At 30.8% G+C, this 19,385-nt stretch overlaps 1 protein-coding gene across 1 annotated transcript in view; it reads right to left on the bottom strand.

Moving 5' to 3' along the window:
* kz (putative ATP-dependent RNA helicase kurz) overlaps positions 1-19,385 on the bottom strand; it is a 186,950-nt gene that overhangs the window by 57,450 nt on the left and 110,115 nt on the right. Inside the window, 4 exon segments of the mRNA XM_085811070.1 lie at positions 3,584-3,662; positions 3,665-3,703; positions 8,266-8,422; positions 8,584-8,637. Of these exon segments, the coding sequence (XP_085667196.1) occupies positions 3,584-3,662; positions 3,665-3,703; positions 8,266-8,422; positions 8,584-8,637 (329 nt within the window).

The raw sequence follows: 19,385 nt of genomic DNA, 5'->3' as shown, positions 1-19,385 counted from the left end.
AACCGTGTACAGGAGTTACTGTACCCTGACCATGATAAGCGATTGACTTTTGCTCTCACCTTTCTTGCCAGAATGGAGGTGGATGATGCTTGGCCGTGGAAAATCTTATGGGGAGACGATTCCCACTTTTACCTGAATGGAACTGTGAATACCCAGAACTGCCGAATTTGGGATGACAAATCACCACATGCAGTCACAGCAATTCCCTTACATTCACTAAAGGTAACTGTTTGGTGTGGGTTCACAGCGGAATTTATCGTAGGTCCATTCTTCTATGAGAACATTACCCCAACAAGGCCGGAAACCTGTTCTGTTACCGGAGAGAAATATCGCCACATGTTGAACAGCTTTATCATTCCGGCACTTCAGCAAAGACAATGCCTCGGGGAAATCATTTTCATGCAAGATGGAGCCCCTCCACATGTTGCTGTGCGGGTGTAACAGATGCTATGACAGAAATTCACAACAGAAAGAGTCATTAACCGCTACTTTCCAACTGCATGGCCACCTCGGTCGCCTGATCTTCCCCATGTGACTTCTGGCTATGGGGTTACCTTATGTCCAAGGTCTATCAAGGAGTGGTCCAGGACCTGGCTACGTTGAAGGATAACATATCACGGGAGATTTCTGAAGACATGTTACTTTCTGCTGTTGTGCACACTACGCACAGAATGCAATATGTGGTCCACAACAACGGCAGCCACACTGAACCTCATTTGAATGCAAAATAAAAGGTAATTTCTGTATTGATTTGCATTTGTTAACACTCTATTTTCTATTAAACAGCGCCAAATATTCCCCTAGCAGTGACTTTTGTAACTAATTTGTTTTTTTGCGGAATTCTTCGTCCCTCGTCTTGTTTAATCTTCCTACAAAATGTGGAGTCATTCTTGCAAATAGATTACGCTACAGAACACTGTGAGCACTGTCAGTTTAATTATGGCCACCCAGTATAACAATTAGTTGAATAAATGCCAATCTGAAAATTTTAATACTTAGTTGTATGTCTGAATTCCAAACTCTGACCAAAAATTTTTTGTAGATACCACCTTTTAGATTTCAGGGAAAATACAAGTACAAATTTGATATTATTTTTTTTTTGCATTATTTTTGTTTGCATGTTTCTGCAAAGATGTAGTTAAAACTTTTCAATTTAATTTTCATAGCTTCCTTTGTTAAAAAATAAATACCCCCTTTTTTTTTCTGTAATTGCTGCCCATCAGCTACAGTGGAACCTCAAGATACGAGTTTAATTGGTTCCAGCACTGAGCTCGTATAGCAAATTTCTCGTATCTAGAAACAAACTTCCCCTTTGAAAATAAGTTAATCTCCTTATAAAATCCAGTTAATCTGTTCCGCAACTCCAAAAAGCTTATTGCGATCTCATCTTCAGTCGACGTACCTGGTGTTTTTCGGAGAAGCTCCAAACACAGATTCTTAGCCTGTTTTTCATTAATCCACAGCAACAATAGCTTCTCAACATCTTATAGGAGTTTTGGATGGTGATTGGAAATAACGGTAACTCCTTTGGCCACATCAAGTTTCTTAATTTCTTTCTTCTTCTTCAGAATAGCGCAGATTGTCAACGACCGTAAGAATAATGGTCATTTGGCCAATTCCATCATTCTTACACCATGCTTATGTTTCTTGCCAATATGAGGAATTTCTTGCCAATTCCGTCAATCTTACACCATGCTTATGTTTATCTATTATTTCTTTCTTAAATTCAACAGACATAGCTTTCTTCTTCTTCTTTTTTTTTTTTTTTTTTTCCAGCACTGAGGCAACAATCTTCTTGGGAGACATCACAAAATAATTATTTTCATGTTAAATGTAAAAAAAACAATTAACTCGCAAGTGCACAAATACGTAGCTCAAAGAACACTGAGTGATCTGGCAAGGAGCTTCCCTGTGTTGAGTCAGATCAGGAAATGAGACACTCATACCCACAGCCATACCACATTCCTTGCTCGTATTTAGAAATGAATCTTTTGCTCATACTTTCCTCGTATATAGAAGTGCTCGTATCTCGAGGTTCCACTGCACTTTAAAATTGTGCACTGGTCCACATGTAATGTAAGTCTGAGACTGCTGATGTAAAGTATCATTTATGTAATATGTTTTCTTGCATTGCAGTAAAGTTGAATAAAATTCATGAAAATGAGAAAGATAAGGATATTGTATTTCACACTTTCCCAAAAGATAATTTGCTTTTCAAAAAAGAAAATGGATACGTTTGTCAAAGCCAAGATTCTATTATTGTGAAGAATGCAAGAATTTGTAGTGAAAATTTTCTATGCAGTGTTTGTAAAGATGACATGAAAAATGGCTTGCTTGGATTACTGCAAAAAAAGCAGTTAAAATCCAATACTGTGCAAAGAAAAGAAAAATAATGCTTTTGAAAGACTACACAAATTAAGTTTGAAGAAAATTCATTTTGAGGCTGATTATGAAAATGATGATAGGAATAATAAATCAGATACGAATGATTTTAAAACAGAACTTACAAATGATGATGTAAATACTGCTGAATGCCTTAATGCCCTAACTGTAAAAATAAACAAGAATGTATAGATAATTTAAAAAAAAAAAAAAAACACCTCATCATTTTAGGTAATTTATAATCATATAAACATCGAAGTAATTTCCCATAATTGCCCATCTTTTGAAAGATTAAGTAATTCTCTTTAGATACTGTGAGCAAAGCTGCTTTGTCAAACCTCAGACAACGCTCATGTTTTTATTCAAATGTAATGTATGTGTATAAATGTGAATATAAGTTAGACAATTATTTTAAAATTATCTGTTGTTATATCTAATCAGAAGAAAAACATGCCAATGTAAAATTTATAATGAGGTCAAAAAAGCAATCTTAAATTGGATTAAACTTTGAATAAAACTATCAATTTTAAGAGCAATCAAACATAAGTTCTCCCCTACCTGCAGGGGAGGGAAAAAAAAGACATATATATTCAAAACTACATCAAACTAAAGTTAAAATTGTCCCACTTAGTATGCAGATGAAGAAAAGATAATGAGTGCCATAGGTTTTCTCTCCATGATTTAAAATAAATGCATGGGGGGTCAACTTAAAAAAAAAAAATAGCATATTTTATATATTATGCTTAAATTATTAAATAAGTATTAACTTATTAAAGGCATACTGTAATAACATGCCCTCTTCTACATTAAAGCTACTTTTTCATGCACAGTTTTAAAGGCACAGTTTTGTTTGTTTCATGCACAGTTTTGTAAATTTGAAAACAGGCTGTTTTCAAATTTACAATGTTCTTCGAACTGTGTCTTTGCAGCCAGTGTCAACTTGACTATGTGAGCACTCCTAACTTCCTGTTTCAGAGCAGAAAACTCTATGAACTAGTGCTTCTCTTCAATGTCTTGGATAAACCCAATAATCCTACTCATTTTATAATTTTACATCAGTCCCTTACTTGCTGGATTATCACACTTTTATTGTATCCATATAAATTAAAACTGTATAATACATATTTGTTTAAGAGTTATAAAAAAGAAATTTAATTACTAAAATAATAATAAAATTTAAATTAAGAATCCAAATTAGAACCTGGCAACATGATCAGTAAATCCAGTTGTTATAATTTTCCTTAATTTTTCAATTTCATCATCATTTGGAGGATCAATTTAAATTCAAGAGGCAAAGTCAAATCTTCAAATGCCCTATTCACTGAAAAGCAAAAACAAAGTTTTATTGCATAATGATTTAGAGAGATAATAAAAATGCAAACAAGCCTTTTTACTGCATAATTTAATAACATTTAGAAATTTCAGAATACATTGAATAATTTTACTATTAATTTTATAACCTGGAACAATAATATGCTATATATGAAAAAAATTGATAAATCTCAAATAAAATGGAAGACCTAAAACACAGTACATATTATAAAAAATATAATTGGGAAAACATGATAAAGTGCTATGGGGTAAGATTTAAAATGCACTAAAATAATATGATTAAAGTAAATAGCAAGTTGTACATTTATCAGTACACCTGCAATGTTTGAAATTTGAATCTGGTTAAAACTGGTTCAAAATGTTATACAAAATGTTCAGCCATTTGCTTACATACAAACTGATTTAAATTTAAAGTTTTGCCATCCTAGTTAGAAGATCACTACTAGCATGATCTCCAAGGTTGGTTCAAACCACCATAAGGTTTGGCTGTTTGTACATGTCCTCCCCCTCCTCTTTCTCATGAACGTGATATTAGTTGTCTCCTATGGTATAACCTGGGTAGAGCTTTCAGAGATGAGACTGCTAAATGAATGCATTAAGTGGCAAGAGTTCAATCACTTGATACTCCCCTCTAAAGGGAAGGGAGATATATATATTTTTTTTTTTCCTGTAGAAAGAAGCAGAAGGTATAATACCATCAAATTTAAAATGCACAGGTTCCAAACCAAATGAAAAAGTTATGAATTTAAAAAATTAATTTTAAATTCTCTAATTTTAAACTACTGAATACAAATACATTGAATTAGAACAGCAACAGGACATCTCTCTTCAATATCAGAATGCAAATGCTCTGATGAAAGCTACAGCAAATGACATGTGACAGATGATGATGCAGACATGTCTTGATATATTTGAATTTTAGTGGCTAATTAATTTTATATTATTATTTATTGCTTTTATTTACTAAATAATGTTTTACTTTTATGTTCTCTAGATACATTTTCTAATTTTTATATACTTTGTCCTCAAACTGATGGCAAGTTTGTTTTTTGTAGATTGGCCACAAGATGCTCTCATGACAATACAATTGAGAATATATAATGCGTTTGGTAACTAAGCTGTGAAAATGCAAGAAATTTGTTATGCTAATAAAGACTCTGCAACCTCACCTGCAATTTAATCTAAGTACTTATAAATTGATGCTTTCTACAGTTACAGATTTTATACCTGATTTCAAAGCCAAAAGTTGTAGAGATTCAGATTACAAGCTTCGTCATCTAAAAGCTACGATTTTTGATTTTTGGAAATGAAAAATATGAATTTCTTTATCTAAGTGCTAGCATATTAAGCAGATGGTGTGCTAATTTTTTTTGATATTCCAGGAATTCAGAGTGATGTTCTTGCTGTATTGGAGGAAAAATGCGAATATTTGAATTCTGTGGAAAAAATATGTGTTCTCAGTTTTGACAAAATGCATATAGATCCAAAGCTCTGCTATGACTCTAAATTGGACCAAAAATTTGGTCCTTTTTAAGAAGTGCTGTTTGTTTTAGTCGGAGGTTTTGTTTCACAGTGGAAAAAACAATTTATTTTTTATTTTAAAACTCCAATGGAGAAAGAACTTTTTTCACTTACATAATACACATTGAATCATCTGGAGTAGAAGTGAAAGCCATAGTATCTGATTTAGGAGGATCTAGTACTTTGTGGAAAGAGCTACAGATTTTGATTAATAGTTTTCAATAGCCAAATCCTGTACTACAAATGCAATAAATATGGGCTTTTGCATATTTCGCATATTGCCTCAAATTACTGAGAAACCTTTTTTTAGATAAAGGATTTGTTTTAGAAGAGGGAACTGTTTTAAATGTTGATATTATTAAAGATGTTTAAAAGAGATTCAGGAGAAATTAAATTATGTCACAAACTAAAACTGAATTATTTAATGGTCAAGAGAAACAAAAGACAAAAAAAAAAAAAAAAAAAAAAGAGTTCCAGCAAAAACATTATTTTCAAGAACTACCGAAAAAGGTATACTTCACCTCACAGGAAATCAAAAAGCATCAAACTTCTTTCAGTTAATTGATAATTTTTTTGATGTTATTAATAGTACCAAGCCATACCCTCCCTACTTAAAATACTTAAAGCAGCATTCGGATTAATGAACATCATGACAAACAAATTAAAATTTTGAAATTAATGAAGAATGTCATCAGTGGATTAAGATTTCAAGGAAAATCTAACATACTGCCTTTCCAAAAAGAAATAATAATTTCAATAAATTTTCTTTTCGATTACACTAGGATTTGAAATCATCATATGATGTTAAATATATTTTAACCTCTCGATGCGCTTGAGAACTCAGATTCGAGGGCTTGGTAAGTTAAATGACCATCCATCACTTACTGAAGTTATATGCCGCTTAAATCTATTATTACTCGCTAATGAAGGTACCCAAATTATCTTCAAATGTGTACATAACTAAAGAAAGCAGAAATTTTCTTTCATGTTTAACATCAAAACTACTTGAAAGGGCTTTGGAAACCAAGAAGGAAGATTGCTTTTCCATTAAATACTGTTGATGATTTAGATTTGAATTTCCCTTATGACTTGGGAATTAAAATTGAATTCCGCTAGAGAAATTTCGACTGCAGAAAAAGAAGCATTAAGTTTGAAAAATATTCTATTCAGCTGATAGTACAATTTACTACACAGGCGAAGTATGTAATTGGCTCTTTAATTACTAAACTAGAGAAACATTACCCAGAAGTAAATAGAGATGTAATTCTTTTATTTTGCAGAATGCGAATTTTTATTAGGATATGTTTCTTAAATAAATATACATATGTTTTTTCCTCAAAGGAAAGCAACATGAAGGACAAAAAAAGTGGATTACTTCGAATGTGGCAACTAATAAATAATATTTAAATAGCTTGTAGTTGCAATGCGACTGCGAAAGTAAGTTTTTATATCATCTGCATTTAAATATAATATAATTTGATATTTTTCTGGATGGCACTTTAGAATAGCATGAAGCATATTTTAAATGAGAATTAATTTTTTAAGCACTTGTTAAAATTATTCTTATAATATTCTTAGTAACTAATTATTGATTTGATTTTGTGCTAGGTGGGCATTTTAGATAAATCATAATAGTATAAACATCTAAGTAATTAGCATAAAAGACCTGTCTCCTTAGCCCCCATTTTTGAAAAATTAAAAAATTCTTTTTAGGTATTGTGAGTAAAGCTGTTTTGTCAAAATTAAGACAACAATTTTACATAATGTATTTACTTAAATGTAATATAGATGTGAGTATAAGTTACAAAGTTATTTTAAAAATATCTGTTATTATATTGAATCAGAAGGGAAACATGCCAATGTAAAATTTACTTTTAGAAGAAAAATCAACTTTAGATTAGCAGAGTTATTCAATAAGGCTACTGATTTCAAGGGAAATCAAACATAAGTTGTTTAGCAGCAGCAAAAATAGAATTGCCATACATGCTTAAAACTACGCCAGTCTAAGCTTATTTTTAAACTGAGTAAGTATTATTATCTTTTTTAATGTTCAGTGTAAAATGCATACAGCAGTAACATTGTCTCTTCCAAATTATAGCTATCTTTCGCACACAGTTCATTTTAAATGCTGGTTCTTCAAACTAAAAACACTAATTTATATGTTGTAAATTGCATTTTTGCAGTCAGTATCAGCATGATTACATCATCACTTCTCACTTGTTTTTCTTTTTTTGATTAAAAAATTTTACTCCAGTCTTACACACTGCACTATGTTAATTTAACCAGCCAGTATGATGGAATGGAATTAAGTTGCTCCTATTGTTTAGGAATGACAATGCCCACAGTATTCAACCTTTACGAAGGGAATTTTACAATATAATGCATATAATTACAATGTTTATTCTGTATAAATATGTACTATTATTGCATCATGTTCTTTTAAGGGAAATTTCATGTAAACTAAACTGCATGAATAGTTAGTAATATCATATTCTTGGATACAAAAAGGTTTATAGAATGGCAATAGAAATATAATTAATAGGACTTGCATTGATCATTAAGTTGTATTTATATTGCATATACATGTAATATATATGCAATATTTAACAATCAGCGGAATGAATACCAGATGCCATAATAAATGAGTTAAAAGTTCAGAAACCAAACAATTATATGCGAAGTAATTTAAGAAGTAATGAGACACATCTTTTACACTCATTTGCAATGTTTTAAAGTAAAAGCTTTCATACATAAACAAATAATTCACCAATAAAACATTTTTTATTATATAGTTATTGGTTACTTTCCATCCTAATAAAACATTTTTATTAGGATGGAAAGTTACCAATAACTATATATGAATATAAAAGCTTTAAAATTAGGCATAGTTTCAATATGATTCTTTTTCGAAATCCTTTCTGAATATGTACTTTTATTTTAAGGATTGAAAACAGAGAGAGATCATGTCAAAATACAACAGAATTATTAAATCTTAATGAAGTAAGATAAAAGCTATGAATTTTTCCTTACTTTCTCGACATAACTGTACACACATTTTATGAACTTCTACCATAGCTTTATGTCTGATACCATTCCTAACACAAAATTGAACTTTATTCTTAGATTCTTCATAAATTGCCACGGTCCGCAATAAGACCATCATGTCCCCTAGTTGAATTGATTTCCCCTTTAAAGAAATGAACCAACATTTTTTTTAAAAAATGAACACACACACTTACAAACATAATATATAATTATGAAAAATATCCTGTATTAATGCAGGGTATATGTATAAATATATAATTATGAAAAAATATTGGTAAAATCAAAATTTATATTTTTACTCACCTTACCAGCCCCTATTTTCTTAATACCTTTCCACAAAATTTTATGATCTTCTTTCTGCAAGTGAATAAAAAGACAGAAAAATAAAAACATAATGCTGTAATAATAATGATAATAATAATAATGTAGGGAACTCTTTTTAAGTCAACCATCCATGTGTTCTATAGAAGTAAATGTCTCAGACATATAGCATTCAGTACTGATGTTTATTTAAGTTCTGACAAATAATGATCACTTTCAGTGATGATTGTCTTAGAAAGGTGGTTGTAATAGAAGCATTCACTGTGAACTGTGGTGGGGGGAACTGCTTTTGTTTAAATTTTATTTTGCCATGACAATTATAATAAGCAAATTAAAAACACTTGAATAAACCAGATAATAAACAATAATAGGCCAGGTTTTCCATGTGCTATGCTTGTTAGTTTTAAACCTCAAAGAAAATGTATTGTTTTCACCTAAATTATACAGTCTTGTCGCAGCAAAATATAATTTGTATATTCTAAAGGTTTGAATCAATCTGCTATCTATAAAGTGAGCAATGCAAAAGCAACGTATCCCACATGTGCACAGCCACTTTTCATAGTCCTTCATTCAAAAGCATAAGAACTTTATGTTTAAAATACAGTTAATCATTTATTAATTGAAACAGTAATTTAAAGGCAATAAATGCATTTCTTAATAATTTAAATCGTCACTTTTATTTTTTTAACAATGAATCCAGTTGATACATATTAAACAAAATGTAATTTATGTCAATGAGATACATTGTTATGATATAACTTGTGATTTAAAAGTAGGAAGCATACATCTTAATAAATTAAATCTTTATTTAGTTGTTAATAATGCATCTAATTGATATAAAGTAAAATGCATTTTAATTTATAATATACCCACTGAGAATTCTTGTGAATACTTGCACTTTGTTATAGTTAAAAAAAAAAAAAAAAAAAAAAAAAAAAAAAAAAAAAAAAAAAATATTCCAATGCCAAATTTTTAATGTCATTTAGTTAGTATAGGATCTACTGTTTTGTAATTCTTGCGTATGTTTCCCAGATTTAATATTTTTAATACTTTTTAAATATTCTGAAATTTTTAATAAACTCTTCTTTGAGCTGTCAGACTGCATTTTCAGTTTGCAGTACTTTTATTTTATTTTTTTAAACAGCAATATAGGACAGGAAACACTGAGGATGGTTGTTTGGGCATGATTGTGAGCACATATGGCTAAGGAGACAATTAATACAGGGTACAATGTTTATGTCTGCTATAAAATATAGTTAGTCTTTTACACATTTTCAAATTAAAATCTAATTAATCTAATTAATGAAGTAGAGCAAGACTATTTTCTGAATAGAAAATATAGAATAGAAAATAGTCTGAAAATTTTCTGAAAAATAGAAATTTTCTGAATAGAAAATAGTCTTGCTCTAGTTCATTGTTTTCAAAATAGCAAGCTGGGTAAACTTTTACAAATTAAGAGAAAATAACTTACTTCCATATTCAATAAATTTATGTATTTCCAAACATATTTAGTGGGAAAAATTACCCAAACTATGAGGAAGACATTGAAAAAGAATACTTTTCCTTTTCAAGATTAAGTAATGATTTGATTTATAAATGTTAACAGATTTATGTATGTTATACTTGGATAGCAGGAAAAATACTGAATACATAAAAAAATGAAGAACATGCAAATTATTTACCCTATAATTAGGTAATAAATTAAAATGCGGCTTCATTGCCTAAAAGGCATCCGTGAACTATCCGTTCCTTTCAATTGGCTTCTGGACTGGAATGTCCTAGTCCAATCTACGTTGAGTCACTTTTCAATCTTTGATTCGATGATGTGGGAAAGGCATAACTTATTTTTCATTAAGAGCAATTAAGCAATATCTATGGCATTCGTCAACATTAGTTGTTTGTTGAAATCTATTCTATGTAGAGATGACAGCAAAAAATGGCAATAAGAGGTGTTTAAGGTCAGGATGTCGGGAGTGTTGTGCATGAAGTTTAGAAAGCGTCCTGACTTGATGATGTAATTTGTTCAGGATTTCCTTATTATCAGGATGTCTTGTCTGTTGCCAAATTTTTCGAGCATGATTTCTTTGCTTGATAAGTGCACTCACTTTGATGTTTTCCTTTTTCTTTTCTTTGGCGGGTTTAATGTTTGCATCCAATGCTGTGTTTAGTTCGGACGTAAAATTTTGGATTAACATGTCTAACTCATACTTTGTACTGTCATGGGAGTGTACTGGTTATTGTTGAGAGCTTTGGTGTAGTTACACCAATATGTAATAAAGGCTCTGTGTTGTGGTGTACTACAATAACTGCTATCAAATTCCATGATATTAACAGCTAACTAAATATGCTGGCTTTGGAATGAAGTTACCAAATGTGCAGCAAATTGAAAGAACTGGGCATCTGGATGCGATTTGTTGAGCATGCATAATTTCAAGAACAGGCTGAAAAGGTCATTTTAGCCATGCACATGTTGTCAAGCTATTCTGTCATAAAGTTTAGTATCAGAGTTCAACAATAGTCATAAAACTATCCCAACAGTGATTAAACATAATGCAAATCAAATGTAATACAAATGAAGCAGTATAAAAACTTTCATCAAATCAGATACACATCATTTTATTCTATGACTTTTTATCATCTCTAAGGCAGCTGGGAAATTCCTTTAAAAAAAATCATTATGTTTTATTTGAAAAAAAAAAAAAAAAATCAGTGTGCTGTTTGACAGTTTCCAAAAAAAAATGAACGTAAGGCCATTCAGAGAATTTTGAAGCTGCCTGAAGAACCGAAAATCTGAGGGGGCAAGATCTAGTAAGCATAAGAGGGGTTATTTACTGTTTTTTTACTGTTTTTACTTATTTTATTTTATTTACTGTTACTGTTTTTTACAATTTACTGTTTTTTATTTTTTATACTTACTGTTGATCTTTACTGTTTTATTTGGTGGCAATAATCCATAATTATACATGATTTCTTTATAGTCCCACTATGCATAAAGCATTACTTTTTTGGAATGCAGCCTCCCCTTGATGTTATTAAAGGAAGTTCTTTTGCTCATTCCATTACCTTTTTCTTGTAGCAATATTTCATAATACAATCAAAAGTCGTTAATTCGGACACCCATAATCCGGAATGATCTATAATCCGGACCTCAAAGCTACAACCTTTCTGCGCATGCGTTGCTTTGACGCATGCGCGCAAGACCTTTACCGCTGCGAATTTGCGTGTGCGCGTGCGCAAAATACGTTTACAAATGCGCATTTAATGTATAACGGACGGGATAAGCTAAGCTAAAATTATCTAATTATCTATTTCAGTTAATGTTGCAGATTGCGTTGTTCCTTAATCTTCGAATTGGATCCGGATTATTATTTTTTGCAGACTGTTAGAGCAATTTTATAAAAGTAAGCTTGAACTTTGGATTATGTCAAATAGAATTTTCGATATATATTTACTAATATGTAAAGGATATACAAAGCGAAAGTATCTCTTCAAGTCCATTACACAAAAAATGGAATTGCTGCAAAAAATGGATAAAGGCATATATTTTGTTTATCTAAACTTTAACGCTTGTTTATCTAAACTTTAACATTTGTTTATCTAAACTTTGTTTATCTTTAACGCGGCGTGCAATGAATTCACTATCCTTATCTTTAAAGGCAGATGTTTTTATTTTATTTGGCTTATAATTGCTTACTCTATGTAGTATTTCATCTCGATGTACTCTATCTTTGATGAGATTTAAATCAAATGCCTCCTCATTATAATTTGCTTCCGATAGCGAAGAAAGTGACAGAGGTTATTGAAAACGAAAAAATTTCGATTGACAAATTAGTTGGTATTCTCGACACAGCAATTATAGTACGTGAACAGCGAAACTTTGTAACTGAACAAGAAATTATGTCTGTTTATAGAATTAAAGAGAATGTATTATCACATAAAAAATGAATCAACTTAAACAACTTACATTGAAAGAAATGTTTAATAAAGTAAACAAATAAATATTAAGTTTTTTTTTTTTTTTTTTTTTTTTGTAAATTTTGATACCCTTTAGATCATAATTGTTCTTTATTTCGTAAATTACGGTTTTATATTTTTAATTTTATAATTTCTGCATGCCATTTTACCAGATTTAAACTGATGATCTATAATCCGGAATCGCCGAAGTCCCGACGAGTCCGGATTAACGACTTTTGACTGTATCTACTTCCCATTTTCAGTAATGAGCTATTTCAAAAAAGAGCTTCTTCATTACTTTCAGCAAAGAATCTGTTCAAATTTGGGGTACATATACACCGTAGCAGCTTACATACCCAACCTTTTTCAAATGATCACATTCTACATTTTTTGCAATATTTATTCTGTCTGATAATTCCTGATATGTGTAACTTATATTTTCAACTTCTTTTAACAGGTCATTGTAACCAATCTCTAAAAACAAGGACCTGTTAAAAAAAGTTGAAAATATACTAAGTTACACATATCAGGAATTATCAGATAGAGTATAAATATTCCAAATTTGTTTACAGAGATTGGTCATCCAAAGTGGACATTATTTTTTAGGTTAAATTTTCATGCTTAAATTTCTCAAACTGCCTTTGAACTATGCCATAAGAAATAGCATTTTTTTGCATGATATACCACACATGCTATAATTCTGCAACATGAACAGAAAAGACTATATTTAAACATCTGATTTGATTAAAGTCACTCTATCAACAGTAATAAAATAATTAGAAGAAAACATACTTTGATTTAAAAACTACAGATTTTTTTGAATATTAAGTTGAAGAATATTTTTGTCAAATGCTTTATGTTATTTTATTTATTATTATTACTATTTTGTTAAGATGTTTTACATCATAATATTTTCATGCACTTTTCTTTTCCACTGTAATTATTTCATTAAGTTTTTTTTTTTTCTGTTTCTTATTACAGTCAAAAGTCGTTATTTCGGACACCCATAATCCGGACCTCAAAGCTAAAAACTTTCTGCGCATGCGCCGCGTTGACACATGCGCATAGGCATTTATGCGTGCGCGTAAGACCTTTATGCGAACGTGCATATGCGTGTGCGCAAGTGCAGAATAAGTTTTCGCGTTTGCATTTAACGTATAACGAACGGTATAAGCTAAAATTATACAATTATCTATTTCAGTTAATGTTGATGCTTGCGTTATTCTTTAATCTTCAAATTGGATACAGCTTATTACTTTTTGCAGACTGTAAGAGCAATTTTATAAAAGTAAACTTGAACTTTCGATTATGTCAATTTCCGATTCTGGAGCTCCCAAAGGATCTACAAAACGAAAGTATGTCTCGATGTCCGTCAAACAAAAAGTGGAATTGCTGCAAAAAATGGATAAAGACATGAAGAAGGTGACAGAGAGGTTAGTGAAAACGAAAAAATTTCGATTGACAAGTTAGTCAGTATTCTCGGCACAGCAATTACGGGACTTGAACAGTGGAGCTTTTTAACTGAACAAGAAATTATGTCTGTTTATAGAATTAAAGAGAAAGTATTATCACATAAAACGAAACAACTTACATTGAAAGAAATGTTTAATAAAGTAAACAAATAAATATTAAGCTTCTTTTTTTGTAAATTTTGATACCCTTTAGATCATAATTGTTCTTTATTTCCTAAAATACGGTTTCATATTTTTAATTTTAGAATTTGTGTATGCCATCTTACGAGATTTAAACTGATGATCTATAATCCGGAAAAATCGATAATCCGGAATCGCCGAAGTCCCGATGAGTCCGGATTAACGACTTTTGACTGTATATGCTTTTTTTCTGCACATGCTAGAATGTGCTTGAAAGTATCCTGAAAAACTGCTAAATCAACCTTTATTTTTCCTATAGGTAAAATTTGAACAGTAGAATGTAGAGTAGAATATTAAACATTTTCTTCTTCTTTAATTTAGCGTCTTGATAACATAATCAAAGAACTGGACTTTATAAGATATAGCAGGTAATACAGTAACTCATGTTCAGGTAGGATCATTTCAATAGCAGTCTTAGTACAGGGTTCATAGCCACATTAACTATTCCTGTTCCGGAAAGATCGGGAAACTTCAGTTTTGTTTTCTCAAACATTAGAGAGAGCATACAGGGTTCATAGCCACATTTTAGTTAAAAAAATAAGCACCTATAAGCACTTTTCAAGCACATTTTAAGAAAAAAAATAAGCACCTGTCTAATTACATCATACACAACTGCATAACCTTAAAAATTAGACTTGTAATTTAAAATATGAGAAATGAAGTACTTATTAAGAGAGAATAAGCATTACCTCAACCATGGAAAATAATTACTTTTTTTTGTTTGTTTGTTTTTAATTTTAAATAACAGTTCAATTTACAGAACTAGTTTACAATGAGAGAAAAAAAAAAAAAAACTATGAAGAACTAAACTATATTACAAGATTTAATGATGAAATTTCAGTTCAAAATAGAGAAAATAAATAATAATAAGGCATATTTATTGTATTTGCTTGGAATCTAATAATAAATACAATTAATTTTTCCACTCATATTGATATTTAAATAATTTAAATCTAAATTCTGAACATTTTCTAAATTTTCATTGTATATCAGTTTTCTCTTAACAGATATTGCAAGCAAAGTAATTTAAGTAAAAAAGAGGAACATTTTTGAAATCAGAAGACAGAAATTTGCTTCATGCAGTCATCTTTAACAGTAAAAGTTTAACTAACCCGCATACTTGGAATTGGCGAATGTTCGGACAGTCGAGGGTAACTTGAAGGAGCGGAGGGGGGGATGACTGTAGCCGCTCCTTAGATTTTTCCGCTAAATAAATGCTTTTGACATTTCAATATGTGCATCATATAAAAATAAACCAACGGATCTAAATAATATTCTGCTTAGCAAGAGCACAGTAAAACTCATTCAGTGAGTAAGTGTTCATAAACAACTCCTCAGTTAGTAAGTAAGTGTTCATAAACAAATCTTGGACTGAACATCAAAATTAATTATCTCTGCAAAATATCGCAAACGTTATTGCGCATTACGTGCACCGTAATTCTTCCCTACGTGATATTACGCAATCGGAATCAACAACTGCCGGTATTGGGAGAATAAAGAACTTAATAACTGGTGTTTTAAAACTTGGTGTTTTTCATTCTAATTTTCAACAGACGGCGTTAAATTTCCGGAATAGAATCATTCTTCGCTTGGGTTGGTAGACCGCAGAACTTTTAGTCCTATTCAATCCAGATTGGAAAGTGACCAAAAAAAAAGTTAGCATGACAACAGTTATTCTTGAACTGAATATTCTCCCACTAATAGGAAATACATTCAGATAAGATAGAAGAATAAAAACAGGCTTTGGTTTCATTATAGGTTATTGGTTTCATCATATTAATGTGAGGGCTATATTCCTTAAAAAAAAAAAAAAAAAAAAAAAAAAAAAAGAAGGATGTGTTTGTGGATGTTTTTTGATAGAAATTAGTTTGTATCCATTTGATACATGGAGAAGATCTGGAAAACGCTAAAACAGCGAGTCTTTTCACTGAGAAAAATTAAAAACAGCTAGAGCATCATATCTCTAATGCTTGGATAAAACTAGCATATCTGTCAACGTATCAAAGCTAAAAATCAAGAGAATTTTCTTAGCATCAAAAATAATTTTTAAAGGATAAAAGTATAAAAATTTAAAATGTTTTAAGATAATGACCTCAAATTCAGATAGTACAAAAATACTAACACATGATTATTTACATCATTTTATACAGATTTTGCTTTATTTAATAGAGAAGCATTATAATTTTGTTCATAGCAATTGCCACAAAAATATGTTTTTCTAATGACAGTTTTCCCAGTGTGTCACCAATAATTTTGGATTTAAATATAGTCCTTGTTCTCTTGAACTCTTTTGCAACTAGCAAAACTGAAAATTCTCTTGAACTCTTTTCTAAATTTTCATTGTATATCAGTTTTCTCTTAACAGATATTGCAAGCAAAGTAATTTAAGTAAAAAAGAGGAACATTTCTGAAATCAGAAGACAGAAATTTGCTTCATGCAGTCATCTTTAACAGTAAAAGTTTAACTAACCCGCATACTTGGAATTGGCGAATGTTCGGACAGTCGAGGGTAACTTGAAGGAGTGGAGGGGGGGATGACTGTAGCCGCTCTTTAGATTTTTCCGCTAAATAAATGCTTTTGACATTTCAATATGTGCATCATATAAAAATAAACCAACGGATCTAAATAATATTCTGCTTAGCAAGAGCACAGTAAAACTCATTCAGTGAGTAAGTGTTCATAAACAACTCCTCAGTTAGTAAGTAAGTGTTCATAAACAAATCTTGGACTGAACATCAAAATTAATTATCTCTGCAAAATATCGCAAACGTTATTGCGCATTACGTGCACCGTAATTCTTCCCTACGTGATATTACGCAATCGGAATCAACAACTGCCGGTATTGGGAGAATAAAGAACTTAATAACTGGTGTTTTAAAACTTGGTGTTTTTCATTCTAATTTTCAACAGACGGCGTTAAATTTCCGGAATAGAATCATTCTTCGCTTGGGTTGGTAGACCGCAGAACTTTTAGTCCTATTCAATCCAGATTGGAAAGTGACCAAAAAAAAAGTCCGTTGCTTGTTTTGCAGCGAACTGTAACAGTTTCAATATTCAAGATTTTGCGGAGAAAGGGGAGACCTCCCAACCTTCGTACTGTATAATATATTGGCCAAAAATATGAAATTATTTTGACTATTTGATTACTTTATTATCCCTTTATTTAAGCCATTCCGAATATTATTCCTTAGAAAAGCTAATCTGTGTTAAAACACAACCATTTTTGGAAGTTTACTATACTTCAGCAGTTACTGCAACTATGTTATTATAAACATTTATACATATGCTCATAATATGAGCATAACAATCATAATAAACGCGAATATGACCTGACCAAGCAGAACGAGAATGCAAATTTTTAAGATCTTGATAGAAATTCAAACGTGTGTAGTATTTGGGTGGGAGGAAAAGAATGCTGAATGTAGCGGAATTTTCTACTGCTTTCGCAATTCTTTGACCATCGTGCACACCATGTTAATGCAGAGAAAGGGGGAAAAAGCTATTTCCGGGAGTATGACTCACCATCTGGCATTCCATATTAGGAAGAAAAGTTGTTTATTTAGTTTCGGCTTTGGTATGGGTAAAAATAGCGCGTTCATTAAAAAAAAAAAAAAAAGGGTTCTAAAAGCAAAAAATAAGCACTAAAAACAAAAAATAAGGGCTTTAAAGAAAAAGTAAGCACCTATAAGGGCCTTTATATTTTATTTTCAAATATAAGGACTTATAAGCACTTATAAGGACCGCTACGAACCCTGTAGTAGCTTAATATACCATAACAACCTAATGACTAACCATTAAGGAAAAACCATGTGCCAAATTCCAGATTTCTTAAAAATCAATTTTCCAACATGAATGAATTTCATTATTAATGTCAATTTTGACAGATGTATCCAAGATTATGGTTCAATATTTTGAAGTTAACCAAGCAAAGGAGTGTATAATATGTTTAAAAAAAATCAGCTCTTTTTAAAGAATTACCTCTATTGATGCAATTACCTCTATTGACAAGATGAAGGAAAAATTTCAACAATGGATTATTTTCAATGAAGGAAAAATTTCAACAATGGATTATTTTCAATCTTTTCACATTACTCTGAGACATAAATATTGCATAAGAGAGCCTATAACCCTTTCAAGACCACTTTCAACCATTAAAGGCAAACATATATGATATCAAAGATATGCTCTCCCTTTTGTTATGTAACTTATTCCAATTTCACTACATTAGCCACACTAGATTTAGTTAAAATAAAGCACAAGTGCAATGCATGTAATAAAAAGTTCTACAGAATGGTCTGATGTTCTGTTTTTGAACTCTTTTATTCTTCTGAAAAATGCCACATTCTGTTGCCGATGTTAACATATAAGGGGATTCAGAATTTCTAAATAGCCTCATAAAAAAAACTGGAAAAAAAAAAAAAAAAAAAAAGAAGTACAGCTTTTTAAACGTAAAAATGTAACTGTAAAGTTCTGCTCCACTCAATAAAGAAATGCAATAATAAATAAAGAGGGTTTGGGAAAAATTTAGCTTTGCCTAAGCAGCTGGCACACCTTAAGCCCAATCTGACATTGAGAGCTATTTGCCTACAGGAATGGATGCCTTCATGGAGAACCTTTTAAGAGATACAGGCTTGTAGTGACATTAGACACGGGAAAAACCATAAAAACTCTCATCAGCCAGTCCATTCACTGAAATAAAAAAAACCAGGTCAAACTACCAGTGTTCAATGGCTTTACTGCTCAGCCACTCATCAACTAGGCCCAAATAAACATAAAAAAGGAGGTGTCCATATAGGCAATGGTGTTATCAATATTTGTTAATACTAATAAAACATAATAAAAACTAAAAATTCTGATTAATACCCTGCAGTCGGGGAAAAAAAAAAAAAAAAAAAAAAAAAAGCTTCAAAGATGAAAAATGCTACCTTTTGTTCAAATCTGCTCTGTAATTTAATCTAACTCATTAAAGAAATGAGAAGAAAATCGAAAACCAAAATAAGATAGAAAGATGATGGTGAAATCCTGAACACCGTCATCTTTCTATGTTAAAATCTTTCTATCTAAAAAAATTGCAAGGGCAAAATTTGATAAACAGCAATAACTACATAAGAAGACTAGAGCAAGCTTTTTAAGAGGACAAAAAATAACAATGGATTATTATTTAAAAATGGTCCCAA

This window comes from Stegodyphus dumicola, chromosome 2, assembly GCF_044657685.1.
Source record: "Stegodyphus dumicola isolate Sdum_Otavi_A_Nest chromosome 2, ASM4465768v1".
Taxonomy (NCBI): domain Eukaryota; kingdom Metazoa; phylum Arthropoda; class Arachnida; order Araneae; family Eresidae; genus Stegodyphus; species Stegodyphus dumicola.
Note: the sequence above shows the minus strand (reverse complement) of the source record. Positions and strands in the feature narration are given on the sequence as shown.